This window comes from Eucyclogobius newberryi, unplaced genomic scaffold, assembly GCF_026437365.1.
Source record: "Eucyclogobius newberryi isolate DKJ021-1_F unplaced genomic scaffold, fEucNew1.0.hap1 SCAF_16, whole genome shotgun sequence".
Lineage (NCBI taxonomy): Eukaryota > Metazoa > Chordata > Actinopteri > Gobiiformes > Gobiidae > Eucyclogobius > Eucyclogobius newberryi.
In genome coordinates, this window is record NW_027315790.1 from 15,642,010 (window position 1) to 15,664,524 (window position 22,515).

A 22,515-nucleotide genomic window follows, 5' to 3' on the forward strand; every position below is an offset into this window, starting at 1 on the left:
TCACCTCAACTACTACGGCTAATAGTACTAAAGTACTAAAAGTACAACAAATTCACTGCTACTAATGTATTTGTATGGGATCCTCATCAACATTGACCTTTTTGAGCCACGTGATTACATGTCAAAAGTGACAAAACGTCACCAAAACCTGTTAAACACACATGCAATTTAATGGTAGTAGTTCATTTCATCTCACCCAACATATAAAAACATAGAAAACACTCAAACAGACCAAATAAACACTAAACAAAGTTAGTGAACGTGAAACGTCCGGGGCGCCCTTGAACGCGCCTCCGTGCCGTCTCTCAGCTGGGCTCGCTCACGTGCGGACACAGCTCGTAAATAGCGGAGTTTCCTGAGCGCACGTGAAGGCGCCACAGCAGCACCACAGCAGCGGCGGTGGTTCATCCACAGCTCCATCAACAGTCCAGCCCGACCTCACGACACTCACAACCCGCCTCGGACCCTTCGCCCCACCGGCCTCCCTTTGCACTTTGCTACGCCGACATGGATGCGCTCAGGTCGGCAGGGCGAGCCATCATCCGCAGCCCCAGCATGGCGAAGCAGTCGTGGACATCGGGCAGACACAGAAGTAAGACTGTTTTCAACACGCGGAAACTTTTGTTTTGGTGCACTTTTGCCCGGGTGCTGTGTTAAGCCCGTGCGTGATAAAGCGTGTTGTTTTCAGTGTTTTTAATCTAGTTTGGGTGTTTTTGTAAGTCTTTTACTTTGATCTTTTGTCTTGACTACACAGTTGGACCACCCTCTCTCCCCAGTGAGCGCTCGTTTGGTAGTTATTTTTCGCAGTCTGTTTTGAAATGTGGTTTCCTACTATTCACAGATTTTCCCGGTAGAAATGCTTTTTTTTGCCTGAGCTAAATAAAGATTATGTTCTGTGCAGACATGAGGTTCTGTAAGTTATAACAGCATGAGTTTCAGGCAGGCTCAACTCTCTAGGAATCTTCCTCACAACAACATGGAATATTGATGTTGTAGCTGGGAAGAATATACACAAAAAAGCAAAAACACATAATTATAATCATGAAAAACTTAACTTTATCATGTATTCTTAACACTAATTTGGCCTAAACGATAAGCTGCCATGTCCAAACTCCAAACTTGCCCATGGACACAATGGCAGTAAGCTGGTAGTCTATGAGAATTGAACTCCTGACCTTCTGGTTGGTGGGCGAACAGCTGCCGATCCACTACTTTCTCATTTATTTGTGTTTTTAGACTGATTGACAAAGATATTGTGGTAGAAAAGGTTCAAAGTGTAGTCTTCTGGACACTAGGGCCGTAGTCCTTTAGTCGATTAATCGGTCGAGTGCGTCTTCGTTGATCAACTTTTATGTTCGTCTACACTTTTATTTCTGTTTTAGATTATGAGGATTTATTAGGAACAACAGCGAAAAGGAGAATACCTGAAGACTGAAGAAGATCTTGGAATGAATCATGAGTTCAATCTGCTTTTTTTTACAAATAAATACTCGGTTTCCTTGCACTTTTCTGTATAAATAGTTTAGTTTTTGTTTTTTTTATATATATAAACTCCCAGGCAACTATACCATGTGTAGTTTGGGTCAGGTCCATAGAGATTGCCCTGGACACTGTTTATTGGAATGTTTTCTACTACTACATTTTGTACTTGAGAAGATTAACAGCGGTTCAAGTTGAAAACGACGATACTTCCAGTAGCTTTGTGTGTGGAGAGCGGGGCAGGGGTCTGAGCTCTCCGACTGCTCAGGCCACTCCGACGCTCATTGTGGGACTCGAGGGCCACTTTGTAAAGTAAATCTCACTTGATCCGTCCCATAAAGTTCTGGGGGGGACGACGACGAGGAGCTTAGAGCCAAAAAAGCCTGTAACCAGCTCGAGACAATGGAGGAATGCTGTGGGTCACTCAGTGCGCTGCCCCCACAACTCAAGTTCAGGGCGCTCTGCTGTGGATTCCATTGGCTCATTAGGAGTTGCAGTGTACTTTACTGTAAAAAAAAAAAAAAGGTCTCCCGCTGCTTGTAACTGAGAAGATTAGTTGAAATATTCCACCAATGTGCAGGCGAGGTCAAAGGGAGTGAGCTGTTGGGTCATATGTGATTTGAATCTCCAGATTTACTCGTACGGTTAGTCCAGTTAATGTTCTTTGCACTGACCCACTTTCAACGGATGTTTGTATTTGTAAGCTGCATGTGAGAAACCGACGATGAGCTTTAACCCAAAAAGAGAGTACAGTTCAAAACAATTAATGTACACAAAATTTCAATTTTTCTGTCTTTTTATCGAGGTATTTTTCCAATCCATACAAAATGTAGATTGAATTAGTTGAACACAGCACATCTTTTATATATTTTAGAAGTTATGTATTGGAAATAATTAAGAAATTTAAGGTTGGAAAAAAAACAGTATTTCCCTTACATTTTTAAGATTATGGTGGTCCTCCTTAGTCTTAAAAACAAGCTGAACCCCAAAAAATTATACTTTTGGCTTTTTACATTTTTTTTTTTTTTTTAATCGGTAGAAGACCTTTATACTCCAAAAAGTGTAATACACAATATAACATTTTAGTGTTACAATTATTGTGAGGGGGAATCACAATTATTTTTATTAAATTGTTTTATTATTGAAACAATTATTCGCAATTATTGAGATCAAACAACAGTGAAATCTTTAATTTTATTAAGAGTGTGACTGACTTTACAAAATGGAACTTTCAGAATGCAAAATGTGACAAAAACAACCAGATAAGAAAAGTAATTTATATTTAGATCTATTTTTTGGACATTATATTGGATAAAAAATACTTAATTGCAAAAATATGTAAAAGCAAAATTTCTTTCTTACAATTTATATTGTGACCTGAATATTCACGATTATAGATTTAACCGAATAATCTTTACATCTCTATATAGAAAACAATTTAAATATGGTGCTCTAGCTTTATTAGGAACCTGTGGGAAATACGTTCTTATTTTATTATGTTTTTGTGTTTGTTTGACTTGTTCCATCGACAATTCTTCTCAAAACCTACGTAACATTACTTTTTCTTTCCAGTGAAGTCGCTGTGACCACATTAAGACATGACAATTTACCATCTCCTGTACCACCTCTGTAAAACTGTTTATACTTGGTCTGCACCAAGAATCCCATGTTGACTCGACCCATCAGCATTGCAGTGTAAAAAATATACAGTTTCTTGCATATAACCAGGATGGATGGCTCCGCGGAGGGCCGTATCCAGTTGACAGCATTCATTTATCCATCCCAATAGAGACTGCTCTGTTTTCAAACGGCAAACAGCAGGGTCCTTCTCCCTCTCCCCTCTCTGTCCGACACTGGCCTTGTGCTGGTCGCCCCAGACAACCCGCAGTGGACCAGTGCCAGTATCAAGGACCAGCCAGAGGGACTCGTCTATAGCGGTGCCCTTCAGCAAATGGAGACGTTACAAGCCAAGAGTGTGGAGTAGGGCTACAGTGTACAAGGCTAATAATCGTTTGGGTGTTTTGTGAAGCGCTAAATACCAGCTACTTAGGCTAGTAATTTGTTGGAAAATGTTGCATGTCCTTTTATGTATATAAACAGGAAAAGGAAGCGGCGAGGGGCAAAGTATTTAGGATTATGATTTGAGCTGTATTGGGTGAAGCATTTGTTGAAATTATTCCGGTCATAAACCGAGAGACTTGCTTGTTGTTCCAAATAAAATTGAAATTATTGTTTGAAATGTGTTAGAAATAGAAATTGACAGTTGTTTTAAGGGTTTGAGGAAAAGCAAGCCAAGTGCTGTTATAGATTTGGAATGAAAAAGTGTAATCCTCCAGCTAAATCAAGGCTGTCCAAACCTTTTTCATCAAAGGTTTTTATTTTAGCTGAAGGTTTCAAGTTCATCCACGCTTTAATATAGTCTCAGAACCTTAATATCAGGTCTTTGTTACACCTAAATGTTAGATATGACAGTTATAATGGTAGAGACTTTCAAACTTGCAGAGTAAAGAAAACTGCATTTTGAGGGCCAAGAAAACATTGTCTTAAGGGCTGCATTTGGCCCCCAGGCCGTAGTTTGAACACCTCTGATCTAAGTAGTCCTGACCAAACCTGCCTCAAGATTTTGTAGATTGAATCCTTGAGACTGGTCGCTTGAGCGTTACTGAGGGATAAGATAAGATAAGATATTCCTTTATTGTCCCACATGGGGAAATTTCATTAGTGCAACGCAGGTAGATACAGAGGTAGATACAGAAGAACAGATCACTTATAGGAAGTCTGAAAAACACTTTCAGTAGAAGATCTCCTATAAATAAATAAAAACTCCCATAGACAAATAAATAAATAAATACATAAATACCATTGCATGTGATCACGACAGTAATTGCACATGAATATGTGTCACGACAGCACATAGATTGCACATGAATTTCACAGTAATTGCACAGTAATTGCACATGAATTCCAACAGCAATTGCACATATGACAGAATTGCACATCAGTATTAGGTTAGGTCAGTATTGCGGGTGTTTAGTACTAACAGTTTTTGTTATAAAGTCTGACAGCAGCAGGAAGGAAAGACCTACGGAACCTCTCCTTCACACATCGAGGGTGGATCAGTCTCTCACTGAAGCTGCTCTCCAGAGCGGACAGAGTGTCCTGCAGGGGGTGACACTCATGGTCCAGCATAGATGTGAATCTAGCCAGGACCCTCCTGTCCCCCACCTCCTGCACCGAGTCCAGAGCACAGCCCAGGACGGAGCTGGACTTCTTGATGACTCTGTCCAGCCTCTTCCTCTCCCTCTCTGTGATGCTGCTGGTCCAGCAGGCCACACCATACAGGAGGGCTGATGCCACCACAGAGTCGTAGAAGGTCTTCAGGAGTGGCCCCGTCACTCCAAAAGACCTGAGTCTCCTCAGGAGGTAGAGCCGACTCTGGCTCTTCCTGTACAGTGCGTCTGTGTTATGAGTCCAGTCCAGTTTGTGGTTCAGATGAACACCCAGGTACTTGTATGAGTCCACTCTCTTAATGTCCCGTCCCTGGATGTTCACTGGTGAGGGGGCAGTGGGGTGGCGTCTGCGGAAATCCACCACCATCTCCTTGGTCTTCCCCGCGTTGATGAGGAGGTGGTTCCGCTGACACCAGTCCACAAAGTCCTGCGCCAGTCCTCTGTACTCCGCGTCATCGTCGTCCGTGATGAGTCCGATGATGGCAGAGTCGTCAGAGAACTTCTGCAGGACACAGCTGTCCGTGTCATGTCTGAAGTCTGCAGTGTAAAGGGTGAAGAGAAAGGGCGCGAGGACAGTGCCCTGGGGCGCCCCCACACTGCAGGTCCGAGTGTCAGACACACAGTTCCGGGCTCTCACAAACTGGGGTCGGTCTGTGAGGTAGTCCAGGATCCACTCTGCCAGGTCATACTCCACACCAGCCGTCTCCAGCTTGTCCCTCAGGAGCAGCGGCTGGATGGTGTTGAAGGCGCTGGAGAGCTCGAAGAACAGGATCCTCACAGAGCTGCCAGGCTTTTCCAGGTGAGAGAGAGAGCGGTGCAGCAGGGAGATGACGGCGTCCTCCACTCCGATGCCAGACCGATATGCAAACTGCAGCGGGTCCATGGCTGAGCTCACGGTGGAGCGGAGGTGGTCCAGGACCAGCCGCTCCAGTGTCTTCATCAGGTGGGACGTGAGAGCCACTGGCCTGAAGCTGTTGAGGTCTTTGGGGCGCGGTGTCTTAGGCACAGGTACCAGACAGGAGGTCTTCCAGACCTGTGGTACCACCCTCAGCTTCAGGCTCATGTTGAAGACATGCTCCATCACTCCACACAGTTCATCTGCGCAGGACTTAAGGAGCCTGGGGCTGATGCCATCAGGTCCTGCTGCCTTCCTCACTTTAATCCTCTTCAGCTCACTCCTCACCTGTGCTGCTGTGACAGTCAGTGGTTGGCAGGGGGACCGTGTGCTGGGGGGATGGGTGAGTCCAGGCGAAGAGGGGAGCTGATGGTCCGGGGCAGATAAGCGAAGAGGAACAGATGCAGGGCATTGTCCAGCTGTGGAAGAGGGAGCATGCAGCTGTGCAGGGGGAGGGGCGGGTGACTGATCAAACCTCAAGAAGTGAGCATTTAAATCATTCACCCACTGTAGATCCCCCTCTGTCTGGGCAGGGGGGATTTTGAAGCCCGAGATGGTTTTCAGGCTCCTCCACACTCCCTGAATGTTCTTTTGCTGCAGCTGCTCCTCCATCCTCCTCCTGTAGCCGGCCTCAGCCTGCCTGATCTTCCTCCTCAGCTCCTTCTGCACAGTCCTCAGCTCCTCCTTGTTCCCTGACCTGAAGGCTCTCTTCTTCTCCTTCAGCAGAGCCTTCAGTTCACGGTTAATCCATGGCTTGTTGTTTGGAAAACACCGCACCGTCCGGGAGGGAACAATGTTCTCAAAACAGAAGTTGATGTAGTCCGTGATGCACTCTGTGATGGTGTTGATGTCCTCCCCATGTGGGTCATAAAGCTCAGTCCAGACAGTGGTGCTGAGGCAGTCCCTCAGAGCCTCCTCGCTCTCAGCAGACCACATCCTCACCTCACGGGACACCACAGGCTGCCTGCGCACGATGGGTTCATACACAGGCCTCAGATGTACAAGGTTGTGGTCCGAGCTGCCCAGGGGAGGGAGGGGGGAAGAAGAATAAGCCTCCTTGGTGTTGGCAAAAAACAAGTCCAATGTTCTATTCTCTCTGGTGGGGCAGGTAACATACTGGGTGTATGTTGGTAGAACAGAAGAGGGAGAAGCGTGGTTAAAGTCACCAGAGATGAGGAAGAGAGCCTGTGGATGCTGTGTTTGCAGCCTACAAGTGCAGGAGAGCAGTGCTTCACAAGCATTTTCAGCATTGGCAGACGGGGCCACATAGACTGCGATCAAAATCACATGTGAGAACTCCCGGGGCAGATAATATGGCCTCATGCCAATAGCCAATAGTTCAATATCCTTGTTACATAGCTGCTCCCTCACTGTGCAGTGTTCGGGTTTGGACCAGCTCGTGTTCACATACACCGCCAGACCTCCACCTCTTTTCTTCCCGGATTCTCTCGTTCTGTCCGCCCGCAGCAGATGAAAATTGTCCAAACCTACAATAGAGTCTGGCATTTCTGCTGTTAACCAGGTCTCTGTGAAAATCAAGACGCTGCTGTCCCTATACATCCTCTGGGACCGCATGAGGCTCGCTATTTCCGTCATTTTATTTTGAAGGGACCTCACGTTACCAATGACTACGGCGGGAACCGACTTCCTGTTTCCTCCTCTCTTCTCTCGGAGTTTACGTCCAGCTCGTCTGCCTCGTTGCGTTTTCCTTAGGATGTCCGCCGGGATAACGTGACGATCTCCGGGTAAGACTACTGTTCTCCGCAGTTTCATGAGTTCCTCCTTTGTGTAAACGCGGTACGGCGCCGGGCGGGGCCGGAGCCGGGGGACTCAGAGCCAAGACACATCGCAACGACACGTCGAAAACACTCAATCCAGCCGAACAAAGTCAAAACAAGTTAATTTAAAGCGATTCCAGTGCGTGTCCCGATCGTTCGTTAAGTTCCTCTTTCATATAAACGTGTACCGACGACACGCCGTACTTTAGCGCGGCCGGAGGGCGCGGGGGAGGGCTGGTGGGCTCGCTCGGGGCTAGCTCACGTCACAACAACACAACGAACGCAACGAAAAACGCTCAAATCCAGCCAAAAAGTCAAAAACAGTTGAATTAAAAAACTATTCCAGCGCGTGTCCCTATCGTACAGTAAAATAGAAAAAATATACTAACTATATTTACAAAATAATGGAGATAAAGCACAATAAGTGTGAGAAAGAAGAGAGAGCGTTTACACCGGGCTGCCAGCTGTACCAGCGCCTTATGACGATGATGATCGTCATAAGGCAAAGGACAAATACATTAAAATACATTTGTCCTTTGCATTTGGGTCAAATGCAAAGGACAAATACATTAATTTAAGAGCGTATGACGGGTTTTTACAATTTTCTGATTTTGATAGCTGCTGTTAATAAAAAAATAGCTTTATACAACCAAGTAGTTATTTATGGAGAAAAGTTGAAAAAATCTGTGGAAAATTGCAGAAAGTGACATCACACTGTAGGGACAGTCATTCCATCCAAAGGTAATGCATAATTTACAAGAAACAACTTTTTTGACACATTTTGAAACATTAATTCTACAAAAATAAAGGTGCTGTCCAAATATTTGTGTGTGAGACTGGCCCAGTGGTTGCTGGGTAATGTCCTAGTGTGATGTCATAAATTACAAAAAGGAAGTAAAATGAGCTATTGTAGGATAAATATGAGTATAGTCTTTTGGAAAATATATTAATCTTCAATTATTTATTTTGTTCAATGAGCAATTTAACCTGTCATAGGCACTTTAACCTAAACCTTGCATATCATATTTATCCCGTGGCATTGGATTAGGAACAACTCTACCCCCAATACTTCTTGTGTCTCAAAGGTCAATCCGCTAACAATCCCCAATGGAAAATCTCGGTAGGCTTTTAAGAACATTAAGAACCTCCTGCGGTTGTAATTTGGGTTTGTTTTTAGTTGAAACAGTAGGTGGGATTAGCATTTGTTCTTTTTTGTTAATCGCTATATACAACACAAGCCTTAATCCCTCTGTTCTATTTCTTTAACTTTGCATATCCTCTCCTAAACTTTCCCACTTTGTTTGCCTCTGTGCAGAACCCTGACGTCACCGGCCATAAATTCCCTCGAAACGGCCTTCCTGACTTATCCAGTTCAGCAGAGTGGGAAAAAGTAGTGGCAGTAGCTGTGTGTAAACGGTTATTTGGCTATACAGTTGTCGAGTGAAGTTGTTGGAGGGGAGGTGGCGGTTGCTACGGCGAGGCTGTTTGGTGTAGGAGCATAAATCTGCCTGGATGTGAAGGCTGGTCTCGACAGATGTGTGTCCCATCATGGTGGTTGAAAAGAGGCCTTTGTTAGGGGAAATGTACAGTCGTCCGTCAATGTTAACCTTTAAGGCGCATCATTGTCTAGTACCAAAGACCAAATATATTGTTTTACTATTACCTAAATGATGATATGTGTTGGGTTTTTTTCTAATATTAGTTCATAGCCAAGTTGTTCACATTTTCTTGTTTAGTTGCTGTTGCTAGTGTTCTATTAATTCTTCAACCAATAGTTACACTGTCTTTTTATTAAAGAAAAAAAGCAACAAACTTGAAGGTTCACTTTTTAATGGGGCCGCAAATGACAATTTTGCTAATCAATCAGTCAAGCAATTATTCTTTAAATTTATCAATTGGTTGTTTTAGAACGCAAAAAAAAAAAAAAAATACCCAGATGAAGCTGAAGTGAAGCCGTTTTTAAGATTCTGGTGGAGCGTATTTATGGATAAAAGCATGGTTTCATTAAATACACTACATTGCAGATAATTTTCAGTCATAAATCGTCTTTTCTCAGCTCTTGACATGTTTTGGACCTTGTCCACGATTATTCTATTACCAAATTAGTTGGCGTCCATAATCGATTATTTTGGCCATTCCTGGGATGTTCCATACTATGGAACATCCCATCCTATATAAGAAATGCGAGATAAAACTTTTTAATGCCTTGCCGGAGTTCACCTTTTATATTATATTCAGAAATGGAAATGCGTATTATGTCTCGCTCAATATTAAATTGTCTCTCTTCGTGTATCTTTTAGGCTTTGGAGTCCATATTTCCGCTGCAGTCGGTCTGTGTCACCCGAGACCCTCACCTTGGCTGCCCTCCCTTTTTGAGTCTCAGTAAACGATCGGCCGATGCGCTGCTCTGTGGTCTTGTTTGCACATGCAGCTGTTTCCTTTTCACGTGTCACGAGGAACGACCTTTGCCCCCCGTCCCCCTCCCGTCTCCCTCCTTATGCACTGGTACTAACCCATTATTGTGGTCTTACAGTTTGGTACTAGTACAATCACAACTGAATCCGTGTTGCCAGCGATTTAACCTGCAGACGTAGGACACGCACTGTACAAGTGTTTCTCCGTTTTCTCAGTTAGTGGACAGGTCATTTCTCATGTTCAGCTCGGGAGATTCACCGTTGGTGCAGGTGACAGGCTTTAGGTTGTGACCGCTCGGATCAGAAACTTGACACCCCAAAAGTGAGGGATTCATGTGAGGCTCATTAGATTATCACCTCGAAAACCAAAACACCAAACGGAAACATGGACTGCTTAAGCATCATGTGCACTGTTTTTGTAATCAAGAATAAATCAACATTACGACTGTAATCAGTAAAAGCTATATTTGGTTAATTTGTTTGCCTTATCATCATGTGTTTATGAAATTTGTGTTTGAAATCTTGCGAAACTTTTTTTAATCCAAAATTTGTCAATGCATTTTGTAGAAGAAAATGTTGCCGTGGCCTCATTTACAGTCTACAATTTAAATATCAGACATCTTACATTTATTTTACATATTTTACTCAAGTTCAGTAAGTCAAAATCTGAAAGAAAAAAAAAAACACACACAAAATCATGGAGTTTTACAAAATACTTGGAGTAATTAGCGTGATTTGAGAGTTTTAGGCTTATTGTGGCATATTAGAGGGAGACGAAACCATTTCAACTTTATAATGACCGTAGCCTCCTGTTAAAATTGTAAATAATCTAGATTAAAATACAGGAATCAACTTGCTTTTGATAATTCCACTGCTTTATTGTAGAAACAAAAATGACTCCCATTTGTTTCTCTTTCCCGCTGTTCTTTCCCTCAGTTTAATACAGGTCTGAAATGTGTGTTTGCCTGTGAAATCCCCTGACATGACAAATGGCAGGGCTTCATTTGAAACCTTTGCACGTGAGAGCGAACGTGTGTCTGCTTGAGTGTGAGGTATGCGCTGCATCCCGGAGGAGTACGAGCTTCCAGAGTACATTTCCAAGTATTTCTACACTCCATACCGCCCCTCCCCACCAGCTGAACACTTTTCTTCCATGTAAACACAAGCTATAGGTCAGGGTTGAACTTGATAAAACCTCGAGCTGCCTCTGTGCCCCGGAGTGATCGTTGCTGTGTTCATTCTTTCACACACGCCCTGAAATGCTGCCTTTTACTAATCATGAATCACAGGCATTCAGCATCTGGTTTTGTTTTAGAGCGTGGAGAGTTGTTTGTGCGCACCTTACAATGTCGGTGTTCCTATAATAGCTTGCACAGACAAAAAATAGGCTTTTAATGTTGCTTTGATTGTTGACAGAGGTGAAAAGTTTGGTGAGGGGGGTTTATTTACTTTATCTGAAAAAAAAATGTGCACGTTCCTCTTGTGTAACAACAAGGCATTGTTTTGGATTAATATTTGCCGTACTTGTGTCAAAGTAGTGAAAGGACTGTAGATCTGAGTGGTTTATTGAAATCCCTTATCATTTTCCCTTTAAACATCTGACCAAAAGAAAACACAATTAAAACTGAAGCTGTTTCCTGTCCCTTTGGAGTTTAAACAAATGGCTGGACTCTTGGTGAATCTGAGACGGTGGTTTTGGCTTTTCTGCTGTCTGAGTTGCTCTATAAGTGGTAAAATGTTATACAGATAAACATCAGATTTCAGATTTCTTCACTTTGCCTCCTGGGGAAGTAGTGCTGTTGTTGGAGGAATGACAGTTTGTCTTTTCAGAGCGCTTTATCACTAAAGATTGCATTTAAGGACTTGTTCAGTATAAATTTACTAATGTAGACAAACTAGTTCATTTGGATGTTTTTGCTAAGGTTTTATTGATCCAAATGTGTTGTTGACTTGTACATTCTGATACTGTTTTTTATAAAGTTTGTGTGATCGAAATGATTTCTTCTTTTATACTTTTCCACAGTGTTTTTCCAATGCAGCGCTTTGTACATTTTTGAGTGACTGAAATATCGACTTTACATTGCAGTACTTTTGACCTAGAAAGACTGTTTTTGATTTGTTTTTCGGGAAAGAGGGCTTGAAATTGCGCAATGTGAAGTTCAACTGGGACTTGTTTACATTTCCTCTTCCCCGTATGTTTGAAAGCTCTCCCGAAACACAAATATTGAGCCTTTTTAAAGTTCATAAACTAAACGCACAGGTCGGGCTTCCTGTTTTATTGTCCTAATTTGCTTCTGTTTGCAGAGCTCCCAGAGAACTGGACGGACACGCGGGAGACCATCTTGGAGGGCATGACCTTTAACCTTCGACACCTGGGCATGACCCTAGTCGACCAGCCCAAGGGTCAGGAACTCTCTGCCGCAGCGGTCAAGAGGATTATTGCCACGGTGAGAGCCTTGTGTCATTGGCTTTACTTGTATTACAAAGTCAAATACAATGTGTCGGGTACAAACATTTCCTGACATTGAGTCGTGCGTTCTTCCAATGGTCAGGTCACAATATAACTTAACTGTAATATCTAAAATAATACAATTTTTGACAATCTTAGGCAGCAACAATGACTCATTCCAGTTCAATCTATTCCCCAAAAAGCTAAAACTGCATGTAAAGCACTTTTATGTAACAATATCATTACCTTTTCATCCAGAAAGTTTGATTTCTTTCATCTGTTTGGTCGTGAATCATCGTAAAATCGTGATGTTTCTTCTCACAATAGCAATAATGACACTAAAATCCACAAGTATATTTTACTTCCACAGCTGATTGGCCATTTATCGCTTTTCTATGCAGCTAAGGAGAAAATTCCACAACATTGTATGTATTGTCGTAAAAACGCACAATCCACCTGTTTTTTTAAAACGACAAAGGCAGACCACACTAGGACTACAGCTTTATTCGTGTCCTCAGTGGGGCAAAAAGAGTAAGTACACATAATAAACACAGTACATCTCTACCATTAACAGGGCAAATGAATACTTGTACTGCTACAATGAGCTCATCGTTGTAGTTAATGACATACCCCAGCGTTAAGTCTCTGGCCTTAGGAGAACTACATCCATCATTACACAATTATAGGAAAAAGTGCAACCACGTCTCTGTATTTCATTAGAATTAATTACTCGTGCGTTTTGTTTTTTTGTCAAACTTGGCTATGTCAATATTGGTTCTTCACGCAGCCAAAACACTAAAAGATGTTTTTGTTGCTGGTAATTGAACTGGGAAAGATGTTCACACCGGCATTACATTTTAACTCGGGTCGTGCCATTGACCGGTTCCTGCGGTTCTGGACTTTGCCCTGTTTTGCATGCGTGTCCCCCTTCGTCATAAACGTACGTACTGGCTGCTCAGCTAGGTCACCGTTTGTTTCGCCGGCGAATGGCACAACACGACGGGCACAAACACTGCTCTTGTCGTCCACTCTTTGCCGACCCGTCTCCCTCCTGCTCCGACTGACTCATCCTGATTAATATAAAACCTGCTGTACTTTCCTGGAACTAATTGGCAAAGGTGGATTTTTTTTTTTATCTTTGATTCGTGACGCTGGTGTTTTCCAAAAAAATTAAAAAAAATCGTTAACCTTCAAAACTCTGGACAGGTTCACGTGTTTTTCCGAATTATGACTTTCTTTGGTGGGATGGTCCCTGTGGTAAATATTTAAGTTGCAGTTTGTGAAGAAATGTGAAGAATAAGTCATCAATAAGTGACATTCCATCAAAATTGTACTTACAACAGACACATTGACACACATGACAGTTTAAACACCATTTAATAAAGTATAGGGTGTTATCAGGTATTATCATTTGTCAAATCATAACTATTGTCATTTATATGGATTTGATGATGATGATGATGATCTTCTTCTTCTTCTTTGGTGTTTTATGGCAGTTGATATCCAAGTGTTACATCACCGCCACCTATTCTTTGGACTTTATTCTTTAGACTTTATTCTTGGACTTTATTCTCTAGACTTTTTTTCTTTAGACTCTCCCCCCCTTCTACATCTTATAAAACGCCAAAGAAGAAGAATTATGATAATAATAATGATTTATAATAAAGTCTGGGGAATAAAGTCTGGCGGTAATGCGACACTCGGCTGTCGACTGCCATAAAACAATAACAACAGCAACAACAGTCTAAGGAATAAAGTCTGGCGGTAATGCAACACTCGGATGCCAACCGCCATAAAACAACAACAAGAATTATGATAATAATAATGATTTATAATGATGATAATATAATGATTATTGATGATGATGATGATGATGATGATGATGATGATGATGATGATGATGATGATGATGCTTGATAATGATGAAAATAACACATTTTTACAATTATTTATTTTATTTTCATTTTCTTCTCGTGTACAGGCCAAAGCCAGTGGTAAAAAAACCCAAAAAGTCTCTCTGAAAATCTCCCCAAATGGCATCGCCTTGTACGACAGCGCCGCCGACAAACTCCTGGAGAACGTGTCGATATACAGGTGCGCACGCCGCATTCTTCCACACCATTTGTGCTCACATTCTAAGCCAAACTAGCCGCGGTCATGACCCCAGCTCCGGCTACTTAGCACACTGTGTGTCTGACCTCTGAACTCTTGACCCACAGGATATCCTACTGCACTGTGGACAAGCTGCATGACAAAGTGTTTGCATACATAGCCCAAAACACTCTGAACGGGACGCTGGAATGTCACGCCTACCTCTGCTCCAAAAGAAAAGTGGTACGTTCAGCAGATCCAAAACAAATTCATAAATCATAGATACTACTTGCATTTGTATTTGAGCCGTTTGTTTTTATTTGTGAGCACAAGTCTCCCTTGTATCCGCATTAATCTCTGTGTCCGACAGGCCCTACCCTGGTCTAACCTTCCCTTCCTTCCTTCCTCCAGGAAACTCTAGAAGCCAAACGCTTTTTCTGCTGTTGTATTGCTTAGCGTTGACATCGAGAAGGACATTTTTCTTCTCATCTTACTCGCTCGTCTCGCCTCCTCCTCTGGGATAATATGACCGTGCATTAATTCCCGAAAGTCAGGCGGTTTTAGGACAAAGGTAGCATAGCGCACGGACTAATGGACTAATCTTGTTTAAACTTGGTCCAAAGAAAGTGACAAAACGAGGACGTGACAAAGTCTGAACCAAAATGGAACAGGAAATTATTGAAATGCCACAATCATTTCAGAACCACTTCAAAATATTGAAAGTAGCGGATCCCGTCGTTCTTTTTTGCTTGCAGTTTTTGTACAAAGTGTTTTATTTTAGAACAAATTATCATACAAAATATCAACCATCTGCAAGTAATTGCCAGTAACTGTCACAGAGGGTTTTATTTTTTCGTCTGTTTAAAACGGTCCAAATGAAATGTCAAACTTCAGACCGCTGTCTCGAGTGATGCTCTGACATTTTCTCCTTCAGCGGCTTTAGATGTGCCTCTGAAGTGGTGTTTTGTCCACAGTTGACAGGCTTTTTGAGTTGTTTTTTAGTGCTTTTTGTTCTCTCCGCTCCAGGCCCAGGCGGTTGCTCTGACGGTAGCACAAGCCTTCACTGTAGCGTTTGAACTCTGGCAAGTGGCTAAAGAAGGTAGGCACGGATGTTCCTGGAAAAGTGAAATAACATTATTGGTAATTAATTGTTGTGTTGTTTATCAAATTGGATTGGAAATTTCACAGATGACAGAAACCTACTGAAGCCATGGCTGCAACGAGTAATTGACTAATCGTAGTTGTATGTTGATCATCATCATTATCTGGACTATAAAACACAAATGAAAAGACCTTTTTAGAACAAAAACAGTGGTATTATTAAATCAAACGGCCTTCAGTCATCATATTTCAACCTTTATTTGGTTTATTATGCATTAACAGAAAAAAACCACACACTGTCTTACTTGCAAGTAGAGCTGGGTTTCGATTCAAATTTCAAGAATCGATTCGATTCCGATTTTTACGTTTCAAAATCGTTTTTTTTTCCCCGATTTCTCAGATCCCATCCTATTCGCTCCGATTTCGATCTGATTTCCGATTCAATCCGATTTCGATTCGATCCGGGGGTTAATGTTATTAAAAATGAAAAATGTATTTGAACTGTTTCCTTCACTTCATGACTGTGTAGAGAAGCAACACATTAAAACTAGTATTATATCAATATTAAACAGCAAATCTTACAAGTATTGGTAGTTACTGGTGGCTGGAAGACTGAAAAGGTTAAGGGTCAATCTACCTTCAAGAAAGATAATTCAGGACTCCTGGATTATCTTTCTTGAAGTTCACTGAGTGAAATGTAGAAAAGAATTTTAATTTAAAAAAAATTGGATCTTTGGACGTACGAATCGATAATCGGTCATTAAAGGTGGTATGGACGATTTTTTTTTCAGCAAATTTTTTATCATATTTCCTCGTGGCGTGGATAAATCATTTGTCCTGCCACGTATCAAACATAAAACGCACCTACCGCTCACCTGCAGCCGCGTCAGGCTCGTGCCCACGTTTCCGCGTGCCTAAGCACATGGATCTATCATAATATAGTTCCCTCAGTGTACGGGGCAAAATGAAGACGGAGAAAGACAGTTCGAGCTGACGCAGAAGTGGACAGAAATCTACAGGAGACGAGCGATGTGATCCGTTGCGCTAATAAACAAACGCACGTGTGTGTTGTATCAGTCCGCACGGGGGAGTGCGCATGCGCACTTCCGCCTGCGTTCTCAAATCGCCGAAAAATCGTCCATACCGCCTTTAATATGTGAATCGTTTAAAAATCGGAAAATTGATTATTTCAACCCAGCTCTACTTGCAAGGTGAATTTATTTACTGGTGAAGAGGCAATGTTTCGGCAACTAGGCCTTCATCAGGCAAATGGGTGACAGAGGTTTGAATGGGAGTGGTCTCAGGAATAGGTGTGGCCACTTAAACACACCAAAGCGGATGCTCAGAATACATAATTAAAGAGCAAAGCCTATAACCCTATTATCAAATATATTCTATAATACATGTCAGCGCCCAAATAATGACACACCGTTACACCTAATGTTAATGATATATAATTAATTACAATCCACTTCCGTCAATAATGGTGACCAATACAGTACAGAATTGATAGCTGGGTAAAAGTAAGTGAATTTATTAAAAATGACATGTTTACTGTATATTGTCCTGATCAGAACCAGTCTGTTACAAGTCTGTCAACCCCTTAGGTCTTCATGTTGGTTATGCATTTAAACTTTGACTAGTTGACCATAATAAGTAGTTTTATTTTGATCACTATATATATTCCAAAACACACAAAAAGACCTTAGATGTTAAAAAAAAATGTAATCAAACTGTCATAATCTATAATACACTTTATTTGGAAATATTCTCTTTCTAGAAGCCTCCAGTCATCATATTTCAACCCTTATTTGTGTTTACGAAAATTTCCCCTTGTGTGGATATTAAAGGATTATCTTATCTTATCTTAAAATGTGTCGATGTTCAATAAAAATAATAGTTTGACAAATCAAAACCATAATCAATGACGAGGTGACTGGAATAATCGTTAGTTGCAGCCCTGTTACGACGCCTCATCACTTGTGTTCCCTTTTTATAGCTGATACAACTTTCCCGGTTTATTTTCGTCTGAAAGCGAACACCTCCTCACAATGGAACCCAGCCCCCACACTTTGTAGTAATCACACAGAATGAGTCATACCAACTCAATCTGAAATATGCAGATGGCTTTTGTTTACGCCTTTTTAATTGTAAATCCACACTTAATGCCTGTTCTGTGCATCATCTCCTGTGTCTATAGAGAAAGGGAAGCGCGCCAAGTCTGGTTCAGCCGGCGAGTCCAGTAACAGTTCCCATTCGGAGCGGTCCAACAGCCTGGGCAGCCTGAAGGGAACAGGTGAGTCCACTCCTGGTTCTGGACGGTCGCCAGCGGCGCTCTTGACTTACCCTCGTGTCGCTCCGTCAGACGTGGCCACAGACAACCTGCTGGACTTCGACGACAGTGGGAACGCGCTGGAGACCAATGGGAACGTGGAGGCGGAGCAGCTGGATAACCATCGGCCTCAGGAGAGCAATAACAACCCGGAGTGGGTAAGTGTCGGGGAATAAAGACGCAGCGGTCCCGGCTATTTCCGGATGCGTATCGACGCCGATACTTTGGGATTTGAGCGACTGCAGAATCTGATGCCGATCGATGCGGTGCAGAGTAGTGATGTCAAGATGGTGAGGCGTAGTCGATGAGCGCGGTTATTTAGGTTTCAATCTAATCGTATGGACTAATAAATTATAATCGCAACTATTTTAGAAGCAAAGTTAAATGTTTTTAACTCGTTATTTATTTAGAAGATGCATCTAAATATAACGTTTTTTTTTTTTATCCGTCTGTTGTCACATTTACTGGTCATAAACTTGAGGAATAGTCATGTGTTAGACTATACTTCGCTCTTGTTTCATCACAGTCTGAGGAATTGGGAAAAATCCTGCTGTTTTTTCTCACAATAATTGTATATTTATAAAGTGTGTCATGACAGCCATAGTGCAGAGACATGTTCTATAAATGTACTTTTCTGAGCTTGTAACTATGCTATTATGGTGTTCTTTTACCATAAACGTACCTGCGTTTGTTTGATTCATGCACGTTTGAGTAAGCCAGCATTTACGTGCTCTCAACAATTTCTGATTTCACCTACCCCCTATCCCCACTAAAGTATGTTACAGTTGAATTCTAAATACCCCAAAAAGTAATAATAAGTTGTCTTTATAACAAACTGATCCAAATATGCCAAGAATTTTTTTTTTTTTGTTTTTTGTTGAAACTATATAGAAGCATGTAATCTGTAACTATAAAGCAAAGTGCAAACTTCCTATCTTCAGCATCACCTGGAGTTCAGATCTGTTGTAGATTAGTTTCTGCTTCTGTTTTAGATATTTTCTCTGAGAAGCGTCAAATCATTGGCATCGAGCAAACACACTGACATCTTTTCCATGACCACAGGATTTATCGAGTTGGGTTTAAATACCATGTTGCAGCTGAAAGATATCACCCTTTTCTCTGGGGGGGACATGCAGTGTAAATATATATTATACACAGTTAAACACAATTTCAGAAGATTGAAATTCCACTGTTGAGGAAAACATTCAAGTCTGTGTGCTGGTTTAGGAGTAATTGCTAAATCTTTGAGTCCCAAAGCTCTCGTTCTCCTCTGACCCCTTGTGGCTAATGTTGGTATATTCCATAGTGAAAAAAAAGACAGACTTCCACTTCCAATAGGCACAATAATAAATGTGCAACTTTGCCACCATTTCTGTTTGGTTTTGTCCAAGAAGAACGCGTCCCAATGAAATCCACAAGCCAATATTAATCATAAGTAATAAAAATTAACGTGACATTTCTTTGCTTTCAGGAAATCGAGGATGGTTTGGACGAAGCTTTCTCCAGGTGAGATATTTTAACGACTTCACGTGTGAAAATCCCTGATGATTTACTTTGATTCTTTCACCAAACATTAGCTTAAGCCAAACGTTGTCCTCTAGTGACTTTGACCTCGCTGATTTCATAACTGCAGATTTGCAAACCTGTCTGTGGTGGATAAAAACAGTGTTGCTGAAATCAACAAATCGGCTTCTTTGTGAGCTTTATGTGATGTGTTTTGTTCCTAGCCGTGCTCTGGATAGCTATGGTTCACGCGCAGGTAAAGCTGAGTGCTACTGTTCTTAGCCCTAGTATGGTAGTCCTAATTACTAACCTTAATCCAGCTCATTCCATCCCCTCCAAACCCAATAATACTGTTGTGCAGGTCACCCGCGTTACTCGTGGCTGGGTTCAATAGTGTGAAATAGCTTTCTGTATTCTTTATTGGTTTGCCCAGATGCAATTATTGCCAACTGGGATCTGAAAAAGAAAGCTTATTCAGCGTATTGAATTTCAGTCAGGGTGAAAAATGCCGTGTCCTATCCCATTTAATCATCACCAAAAATTGCTTTTATCTTCTTCCCCGATAACCGTCCCTTGTGTCAATTTGTCTTCTGTGAGCACTCTGTAGCAGTGGAAATAACATTCCGTTTGGGACAAAGACCTGTGTGAGTAGCAGAGTGTACGGCAGTATGTCAAATAACTGGCTAACTTTATTACAAATCGTCTTATTCTTTCCACATTTCCGGGGTTCTAAATGCCCCGGTAAACCCCATCAACCCTCATCCTGGCTTTAAACTTGTGTTCTGCAAATGAGGCCGAGCAGTCGGTGGGTAAACACTGAAAAGGCCACATAGATCCAGAGATATAGTCTCTAAACAAGCATGCCAGGAGAGATTGAGGGGAATAAGAAGGAAGTCAAAAGTAGTTAATGACATTTACGTGCCATTAGACGGCATGGAGTTTGTATTTAGCTCAGTTTTTCTAGCACAAAATGGTGTAATGTACCAACCACGTTTCTGTGTTTATTAAAATGTATTTAATCCTCGTGTCTCTTGAAGTCACATCAAACTAAATCTATCATCAGTGACGTAAAAAGCAGTATTCTACTCTAATCACTTAGTTTGCACAAACCTTGATGCAAATACTGTGTTAATTACATTTTTGATAGCAATGCAATTTTTAACGGGGACATATTATGATACATTTTTTAATCTCTGCAGTCTTCTCATCTTTAGTTTACTCAAAGTTGCATTTCGATTGATTCCTGCATGTGTTTGTAATCCTGTAATGTCCTGCAACTGAGGCTTGATTGCACAGAAAATCCCTGTTTGTGTCTATCACCTATCTCCGCCCACATCCCTGTACTTTATTGCGCTTATTTGAAACGTTTCAACTCCGAGTGATACATTTTGGGTTTCTAAATGTCACGTAGCCACTTTTCAAAAACAAATGCATAAATGACAATCCACTGATTTGTTTTGGTGAAACGTCAATAAAACAGTTTCTATTACGAAGCAGTTTTACTTCAATTTTGCATTTTACAGTGAACATATTAAAAAGTGACAGAATATTTTATGTTTCAATACTTAAAAAAAAAAAAAAAAAATAGTTCTTTAAGGATTTGCAGCTTTAACCGTTTATCGAGTTGTCAATCTTGACCTAAAATGCCTTTTGCACATTGCACTTTGAAAACAACGGCATAATAACCTCTTCTTTGCTCATCTTTGTTAAAAAATCGCTCCCCTTTTTTGTTGTACGTTCTCCACTGGTGACATTAATAAAGTCGTCTGATTGCAAACTTAAAGAAAATTACAATAAAAGATGCAAGCACATCATAAAGACTCCACTGTGTTCCTCGTCCCCAGCCTGGCAGTGTCCCGTAGTAACCCCCAGGTCCTGGACATTGGGGTGACGCCTCAGGACTGGCTCGCTCAGCCCGACTGGGACCACAGCACTAACGCCAACGACCACAACCACTGCACGAGCCCGTTCGGGGACGACGTCTTCGCCTTCTGAGCGCCGCACCGAGCACGTCATCATCCGGAGCGGGAACGACAACCAATCGGCGAGCGTCACTGTGTTTTAAGCGGCTACAGTAAAACCGCGTAGCTCGACTTCCTCCACTCTCGTTGCACTCTTTACATGGACAGTACAGAATTGGCACAAGCGGCTGCCACGCACACCAAAGCAATAATGTTACTACCACATAAGTCTATATCCTTTATTTCATAATCAGTGTTTTCTCCGTTTAGCCATAATGTATAGTTTTATAATTATTTTTAGTTGTATAATTATTTTTATATGAATACAAACAAACGTAGAACTTAATTTAGACTATGTACAGAAAGGCCTTAAGAATAACACGACAATCGGATTTTGCAAAAAGGAAAAGGAAAACATTGGGGACGTCATTGTGAATATCGACAGACGCTAATAGTTGTATTTATATGAATTATTTGTACTAAGGGCTTTCAGATATTCTGTTTATAGGCATTTAGTGCAGAGGCCTATTGTGTTGTGTATGATAAGTGTCTGTTAAGGGCTGCCTGGATCATGCAATGGTCATTTCAATGTAAACTATAGTAAACCAGCAATGTACAGAATTAAAATGAAAAAGATGAGAAAGCAACATGTTTTTTTTATTTATTTTTAACAAAAGAACTTCTGATATCAAACATAGGTACAAGTTATAGAAAGATATTTTATAGGAAAATGACTTGGAAATGAAGAAGAAAAGATGTTATTGGAACGTTGGAAAGGTAAAAGTTGTTTGTTCTGAGACTGCAGGAATTGCCCTGAACTGAACTTGAACAGAACCGTAAAGGACAGCTTTATATGGCCCTTTGGGGAGATTGATGTGCAGAAGTGTGTTACAAGACAGTTCAGCCGTACATCACACACAATAAGGAAGGACAATAAAAGGACCAGGAAAATCACTGCAAGAGATTGGACTTGGTCGACCATCACACTTTCACTGAGAACATTCAAACTGTTTGCAGAGACTGTGACGTGGCAGAGCTTTTTAACAGGTGTGTGCTTTTTAAAACTGCGACGTCAATTCACAATTTTATTCCATTGTCCAAAAGACTAAATGAAAACTATACATTGTCAGATTTATTCTATTAGTCATACTATTTTATGCTTTGCTCAAGATTCAAACTGACCATCTGTAGAGACAACATTGATTTAATTGTTTGTGTATATTCATTTTGATCCTTTATATAACATGCACCGTCCCTGCGACAAGTTGGCCACTGTCCAGGG

General features: G+C 41.5%; 1 protein-coding gene across 2 annotated transcripts; it reads left to right on the forward strand.

The window, feature by feature from the left end:
• Window positions 1–386: 386 nt before the first annotated feature.
• On the forward strand, window positions 387–21,864 carry ldlrap1a (low density lipoprotein receptor adaptor protein 1a). Of its 2 annotated transcripts, XM_072447714.1 has the most exons (10): window positions 387–592; window positions 12,101–12,243; window positions 14,227–14,339; window positions 14,465–14,579; window positions 15,363–15,435; window positions 17,638–17,733; window positions 17,803–17,927; window positions 19,241–19,275; window positions 19,497–19,528; window positions 21,117–21,864. In XM_072447714.1, the coding sequence occupies exons 1-10, from the start codon at window positions 508–510 to the stop codon at window positions 21,161–21,163; spliced, it is 864 nt and encodes a 287-aa protein (XP_072303815.1). In that variant the 5' UTR covers window positions 387–507; the 3' UTR covers window positions 21,164–21,864. The 2 variants fall into 2 exon arrangements, with proteins under 2 accessions (XP_072303815.1, XP_072303814.1); XM_072447713.1 differs by lacking the exon at window positions 19,497–19,528.
• Window positions 21,865–22,515: the final 651 nt, after the last annotated feature.

What these genes read in the sequence shown, in the direction of transcription:
- ldlrap1a (XM_072447713.1), top strand. Translation starts at nt 508, where the DNA reads ATGGATGCGCTCAGGTCGGCAGGGCGAGCCATCATCCGCAGCCCCAGC. An exon ending in TCTGCTCCAAAAGAAAAGTG is followed by an intron (nt 14,580 to 15,362) that starts GTACGTTCAGCA and finishes TCTCCGCTCCAG; the next exon opens with GCCCAGGCGGTTGCTCTGAC. An exon ending in CTGGCAAGTGGCTAAAGAAG is followed by an intron (nt 15,436 to 17,637) that starts GTAGGCACGGAT and finishes CTGTGTCTATAG; the next exon opens with AGAAAGGGAAGCGCGCCAAG.